The sequence below is a fragment of the Lolium rigidum genome, chromosome 3, assembly GCF_022539505.1.
Source record: "Lolium rigidum isolate FL_2022 chromosome 3, APGP_CSIRO_Lrig_0.1, whole genome shotgun sequence".
Lineage (NCBI taxonomy): Eukaryota > Viridiplantae > Streptophyta > Magnoliopsida > Poales > Poaceae > Lolium > Lolium rigidum.
The window spans coordinates 389,725,306-389,732,991 of NC_061510.1; the positions used below are offsets into that span (position 1 = coordinate 389,725,306).

The following is a 7,686-nucleotide window of genomic DNA, read 5'->3' on the forward strand; positions in this document are numbered from 1 at the left end:
TCACTCGATTTCAGCCAGCCGTCAGAGAACATAGGAGATCCGACTCTCCCGCCTTTGTTTTCGCCTCCGCCGGCCAATCGGAGAGCTACCCAGGCTGACTGCGAAACTGGTGGGAGTGCTCGAGCGGCTGTTGAGAAAGGGAAATGTGAGCTGGGAAATCGTTTCGGCCAGCGCCGCCGCGCGCGCGCGTGCCCTCGTGTGTGCGCAGAGATTTCCCAGTTCCTTCACGTGCATTCGCAACGGCCTCCAACCGCCACGGCCGGCGCCGCTCAGCCGTAGAAAAGATCGCTCTCACGTCAACTCGCCGCGCGCGTTGCGTCCCATTGGTATCTACATATAGCCAGCGCTGACCGATTTGGCGATCGAACCCCTCGATCGTCCGCACGGTCGAAGGAGGCGAGATCACATGGCCGGCGGCGGCCTGGGAGCCAGCGGTGCCGACGGCCTAGAGCTCAGCCTCCGCCTCGGGACCCCGACGCCGGCGCCGGCGCCGGCACCGAGGAAAAACCTCACGATCGTCTACGACCGGCGCGTGCTGGGCGCCGTCGACGTGGTCGAGCTGCAGGCAATTGCGATCATATCAACGGCGAGCAGGGAAACGGCGGGGAAGAAGATCGCTGGCGCGTACGACGACGGCGGCATTGAGCACATCGACCGCCTGGGCAACAAGTGGATGCCAACGCCGGCTTCTCCTGACCAGGGCGGTATCTTTGCGCCGCTGCCGTTGCTCGGCGACCAGGCGGGGCTGTCGATGAAGCGCTCGCTCCAGCGGTTCCTCGAGAAGCGCAAGGCCAGGACCGCATCGCCGTACGACATGCACCGGCCCGCGCGGCCGCCGAGATATTGATCCAGCAGCTAGCTAGCTGATAGATTGTCCCGCCGGCCGGTGCGTGCTGCCGGTAGTGCGTGTTGCCGGCATCCGCAAATGGCTAACATATTCCTCCCACTTCCTCGCAGATCGCGCGCCCAGGTTGTAACACCGCAATATACCATTGGTAATACTAACACAATCTGGTATGCGTATGCCTCACAAAAAACGAGAGACTGATGAAAGTGTTTTCTTGAGAAGACACCTTGAAAGATATATCAATCATATAGAAGAAACCTAAGACGGCCAATACAACGCAAGGTACAACTTCACAAGCACCACCACGATACAAGGCCAAACAGGCTACCATTTCACACCAACATCACGATACATTGTTGAGCGGCAAACAACACAACCCCTACCAACTCGATGATATACGACCTGCTTTGCCCTACATCCAGCCACAGTTGATGAGGAGAAGGAGCGCATCGCATCCGTGCCGCGTCACGAACCAAGCAAGACACCACCGAAGCTCGACCTCCATTCCGTGCCCGCCAGGACCAACGTACCTCCCCCCATGCGCTTATAAGAGACGGCGAGAAGAAGGCAGGGTCCCGACGGACTCGAGAAAGACGTCGACCAAGATGCGTCCACCATGTCACACATAGAGCCCCTGGAGCCCAAGCCACGGACACTGGCCAATGGCAGCACAACACATCGCCCCCAGACTCCAAAAGCTACATCAGCCTCCCTCAAGATAGCCAGGACAATGTCTTCAAGAAGATAACGACACCGTGGCGCCGCCGTCGACTAGTCTTGTGAACAAGACCTAGGGTTTCTTCGACATCCGAGGGGAGGGGAGGCACAACAAGGGCCATGAACACGCCTCCAAGAAGGGAACGACACCCGCGGGCGTTGCCGTGGCTAGCATCGGTCATCGCCGAGAAGGTTTTTCACCCCGGCCAAACACCGTGACCCCGATTTGCCGGAGCGAGACTGGAGAAGGGAACGAGGCTGAAAGTCGTCGTCTTGAGCCACAACCTCCGAGAAGTGAGGAACAATGAAGAAGGAGAGGGGTGTCAGCCACCACCGGCTTCACCACGACCACATGAGATCGTCGTTCCACCACCACCACCACCGGACGGACTGGACGATGGAGGTCCAGCCCGCCGCCGTCGCTTGGCCGGTCACCGGCACCACCACAGTGCCAGGAGGACTCGGCCGATCAGGCCCGAGCGAGCCCGGCACCGCTGTCGAGAGCAGCAAGGCCAACACCTAGAGTGGGGGTCGAGCTCCTCATCTTCGTCGCCATCGAACCGCAAACCGCCGAGATCCCGCTGCTCCACGTCATCAGATCCGGACGGGGAGGCACGCCGCCGCCGTCTGCAAGGGAGGACTGCCCGAGGGGAGACGCCCGCCGCCGCCGTCCCCAACCGGGCTTTGCCCAGCGGAGCCTCCCGGCAGCGGCGAGGAGGGAGGAGGTGTTGGGGCGCTGGGGGAGGGCGCCGGCGGCAGGAAACTAGGGTTTCAGAGGTTCCGAGGAGAGGGTCACAAGAGCACCAAGGAAAAGAATGGTCGTACTCAGCCCCACCAAACTGCTAAAAGTTTGAAACATGCGAGGAACTTTGAAATGTGTGGTGCAAATCACCTTCAAAGTTTGTATGTTAAACACATGATGGACGTACATACGAAACCAGTAGGATCAAATACAACCATGCTAAAAATAATAATACGACCATGCAAAATACAGTCAAACTGATTATGAGACTGGAAGCGACCATAATGGGCCGGTTCCATCCAGTGGCGGAGCCAGGAATTGAACTGAGGGGGGTCGAAACCAAGCTCTAAAATTTGTTTTGACAGAAAAGAGCGAATGTATTCAACAATTGAGGTCCAAACAGATTCAATATGCATATTCATCAAGTACAACAACAAAATGACTATAAAAAACAAGAACACCAAAATAGAGCCACATTTTAGTAAGATAGTATCATACCATTAAGTTGCATCTAAGCTCGGAAGACAACTCACGGAAATTGCCCTTGTTGATGGAAGTGCTAGACTCATCATGCTCACGAAAAGCTAGACCTTGTTCAAGTAGAAATCTGACAACACCCACAACAGCCCTCAAACGAATCTCATACTCCATATGTGATTTTTCTTCGTGACGAACAAGAGCATATGCAACACTTTGCTTTTTATTTCTGAAATCTTCACAACTATTTCTTGCATTGTTGTGAAAGCTAGTTGGTCCACCCATATGACCCTTGAAATATTTCGATGCTTTCTTCCAATTTGTAAACCCTGACTTTGTGAAAACATCTGATCCATAGTGATTACCATTGCTTGAAGACTTGAAAAGGAAACAATGAAAACAAAATGATGACCATCTAAACGAGTACGGCCTCTCGATAAATATGCCCATCTCATTTTGTCTCTGATTTCCGGGGTACCAAATGACTCAATTGGTCTCCGAATTTCGGGATCGGCAACCACATTTGCTAGATCAAAATTTCAGAAACATTTGCCTACAACATTGAAAGGGGAAACTAAAAATTACCCCTGATTCTACCTTATAATGATGCAAACAAGTATCAAAACTCAAGAAGAGGGAGGAAATCAATCAAGAAGAGGGAGGAAATCAATCTGTATGCGTGATTCCACATCGCCGTCGGCGTCCATCGAAGAAAACAGCCGTGGCCGTGGTCCATCCGTGGAAGGGGGAAAGGAGGCGGGGCGGGGCAAGGCGGGCCGGGGCAGGGAAAGGCGGCGGTGGGCAGGGGAACGCGGCGGAGTGGCGGGGAAACGCGGCGGGGCCGCGGGCGAGCCGCCGGAGCGGGGCATGGCCGCGTGGCGGCGGCGGCGGGGCTAGGTCTGGTCGTCTGGGGCTCGCTCCGCTCGACCCCGTGGCTGCTGTCGCTCGATACCGATTCGTTCGGTCCGGGGGCCTTTTTTTTTTCGCCAGGAATTGAGGGGGGTCGATCGACCCTGCTCGACCCGGTGCTGGCTCCGCCCGTGGTTCCATCGACATCGAGCTTTTGTAAAAGTGGAGGGTTCGTAAAATAGGATAAGTCACTGGCTCGCAAATTATGCTTAACACTTGAGGGCATGTCCCAGGAGTTGGATCATGACTCTCTTGTAATCCCTGTGGCTTAATGAATCTGCTTTACCGAAAAAAATAACCATGCAAAAAATAATAATATGACCATGCAAAATACGGTTAAATTAATTATGAGACCGGGAGCGACCATGATGGGCCGGTTCCATCATCGAGCATTTGTGACTAAACGTCTACCCTAACCCTTTTGCCAAGTCCCGGTCAACCGAGAACTTAAGAAATCTCCAATGGGACGACTCAAACGGATACTGAGCAACCATTTGCGTCCGCCGGACTGAAAATGCGTCTGGTACCATCTCCAACGGGGCGACGCATCGTGATCAGGCCATCCGTGGCGACGTAAACCCGGCGTATATTTGCGCCTGGAATGCATCACGGCGGATGCTGCGCGGATGCACCAAGTGACCGCTCGCATCTCCACCGGGCCCGCCTGGCAGCGAGCCTGTATCGAGGGCATCGCTTCCGCGCCCATCGCTTCTGCGGTCAGCGCTTCCGCGTCTGCGCCGCAGCCTTCGCCATCAATGTCGCGACTGCCTCTTCTGCGCGCGCACTGGCGGGCGGCGGCTGGGCTTCTGCGCCGCCTTCAATGGCATCGTGTCCCCCGCGCGGCCGGCCTTAAAAGTCCACCGGCATTGTTCCTCCATCGCCCACACCTCGACTCCCACCACCACCGCCGCAGCACCATGGGGAAGAAGAAGAATGACTTCAAGGCGTCCGGCAGCGGCACCAAGAAGGAGGAGCGGCCGAACAGGGTGCCACTGCCCGTCAGCGTGGGGAGGCTGATGCACCGGAACTGGACGCCGTGCGAGCCCTGGGGGGATGTGCACATGCCTGGCGGCTGGCGGCTCAGCTACCGCCGGGTGCCCGTCCTCCCGTGCCTGCGCGCAAGCCAGATAGGAGCGCCGAGATCCGGCGAAGGAGGCGGTACCTACCGCCGGACCTCCGCGCCGATCCCGCCTATGACATGGAGTCCGACAGCTGGCGCACGTATCTCATGTCTAAGTGGGATCCGAGGTGGAGGGCGGGCTTCATGGACAGGGACTTTCCCTTCGACCGTCCACCGGCGCCTCGTCGTCGAAGACAGCATGCGCCGACGCCTGCGCAGTACAACCACGACGACGACGACAACGACTACATCGAGGCGCTGGTGTACCACAATGAGGAGGTCAAGGACGACAACAATGACTACGTTGTGTGCATCTTCCAGGAATGGCAGCTGGCCATGGCAGAGGGCCGGAAGTTTGAGTACCCGGACAACATGACGGATGATGAGATCGCGAGGCTCGGCGTCCTCGTCTCGGAGAACGACCAACCTGTGCAGCCACCGCCGCTCTGGTACGCCACCGGCATCATGCCGCCGGTCCTGTCGGAGGAAGAAGCCCTACGACTGGCGCTATAGGACTCGGCCACGCCACAACCGCCGCCTCCACCTCCGCCGTACAACCCGTGGGGGAACCCACCTCAGGCCTGGGCTCCTCCACCTTCGCCACAGCCCTGGGATCCTCCACCTCCGCCACAGCCCTGGGCGCCTCCACATTCACCTCCGCTACAGGACTAGGCTCCTCCACCTCCAGCACCGCCGGCGCCCGGCGTACGTTCCGCCGGTTCCCAACTGGTCGTGGGTGGTACCGGAGCTCGTCGTGATCGATAACGACGAGGAGAAGCAGTAGGCGCAGGCGTTTAGGTTTTTTTTTCCATGTTCAACTATGTAAATTATGTTTTCATGTTATAAAAAAATACAAATTCGAGAAAAAATACATCGTGCCGCTGGAGCCACCCGACGCAAACGGACGCGCGGTCGATTTCGACCATTTCAGCCGACGCAAACGGATGCGCGTGGATATTTTCAGATGCTGAAATGCATCGCCGCGTTGGAGATGCCCTTAGTTAGAGCTCGGTCGATCTACTCTTTTTTTTAAAAAAAAATTTGTCGATCGATCTTGTGTTCAGCTTCGGATTAGGATGTCGTTTTAGCTTTAGGATTTCTCGCGTGGATAAGCCATGCACGCTATTAATATCCACCTTCCACCTCTAGGATTCTCTATGGTTGTTACGTTTGTGCCCTTTGGTCTGGGCTTGTATAAGCTTGTTTTATCTTGTGATCAATATTTGTGTAGATAATTTGGGATAAACCTTTTTTTTTCCTTTTTGTACTCGCTCCGGCTCTAACTACTTTTTTGACACCCTCCGGCTCTAAATACTTGTCACAAGTTTAGATGAAAATATAGGCTAAAATACCAGATTCGATGAAGCGAAGCGATGACAATTATTTAGAACTAGACGGAGTTTTTTCTTGGTAATTGTATATCTATTTGCAATGTACGTTTTACATATTTTTGTGATGTCTTGTGTCAATTACAAGTATGTGTGTAATTGCACCTACCTGTGTAATTCCACCAATATGTGCAATTGCATATGAATGTGTAATTGTGCAATCGTAGATGGACGGACGTGTAACTGTGCAATTGCACGTATATATATGGGCATGTACGTGTTTAGTTGCACATGTGCGCGTAATTGGGCAATTGCATGTACATGTGTAATTATTACACGTAATTTTGATTTTTTTATATAACCTTTAAATACATTTTCCGCATTTAGCTAGTATAGGCTTGAAGTGTTTTGTTTTTTTCTTGTTGGGCTTTTAATTGCACATGAAAAAGTAAAGCCCAAAAGGCAAATAGAAAAGACTACGAACAATCCACCTAATTAACTAGATCGACCGAGAATTTCTTGATGAACCGAGCTCTAGTCACATGTCCCTACCCTAAATCCCGGATTCTACAAAGTAAGTATACTTGGTAGTTGCCCACTTCCGCGCACGATCAAAATAATTGGCCCGCATTTCAGCGTCTGGGTGCCGGTCCCATCGTCCAAATCAAGTGCCTCGGCGTCGCGATTGGTCGATATTCCTTTCCTCGTCTTCTCCCGCAGAGCAGTCTCCTTGCGGCTTTGCGCCGCCAGCGCGCTTCCTTCAAATCTCGATCTATCAAAACAAAGAGAGGAGGAACGGTAGGAGCCATGAACAGGCGTTTTCTTAATCTGCTGGTCCAACGAAGCAACGGCGGCGGCATCCCCTTCGGCATACACCGTATAAACCCGGCGAACCTGTTCTATCCCCCCGGATCGCCACGTGCCGGACATGGTACTCCAGCTGACGCAGCCATGGCAATGGAGGACATCCCGCTGCCTCCCGCCTCGATCTCGTTCCACTGGCCCTGCCCTCCGGGCATGCACTGCTACATGGATTTCATGGCCTTCGGCCGCGACCGGGGCAAGATCCTTGCCCTTGACAGCATGGGGCGCACCTTCCTCTATGACGCCGCCCTACGAAGCTTTCGCACAAACATGCCGTCGATGTCCCTGCGCATCTTGAGACCCATCACCGTCGCCGTCGGTGACCACAACCTCTACGTCATGAGTGTGGCCGACGGGACTCCCCAGTTCGTGGCCCTCGTGGACGCTCGCAACCCTAATTCCAGGTACACCATGATGCCGAGCTGGCAGTGGCAGTACCCACAGCTGCCTCCCTTTCCCAGACGTTCCTACGACGACTACTTGTACTACAAAGCAAATGGCACCCGAGACCCCTTTGAGATCGGCGCTTACACGGTGGTCGACGATGCACAGATCTTGGTGTCCACCGTAGACGCCGGCACGTTCTCATTTGATACGAAGAGCGGCGAGTGGAGCAAGGCCGGCGAGTGGGCGCTGCCGTTCAGAGGATGCGCCGAGTACGTTCCGGAGCACAAGCTCTGGT

At 54.8% G+C, this 7,686-nt stretch overlaps 1 protein-coding gene across 1 annotated transcript; it reads left to right on the forward strand.

Annotated features, from left to right (window-relative positions):
• The first annotated feature begins 406 nt into the window (after positions 1 to 406).
• LOC124697637 (protein TIFY 5-like) lies at positions 407 to 847 on the forward strand. The gene has a single exon (XM_047230197.1). It carries the CDS (start codon positions 407 to 409, stop codon positions 845 to 847), a length of 441 nt encoding a protein of 146 aa, XP_047086153.1.
• Positions 848 to 7,686: the final 6,839 nt, after the last annotated feature.

What these genes read in the sequence shown, in the direction of transcription:
- LOC124697637 (XM_047230197.1), top strand. Translation starts at nt 407, where the DNA reads ATGGCCGGCGGCGGCCTGGGAGCCAGCGGTGCCGACGGCCTAGAGCTC.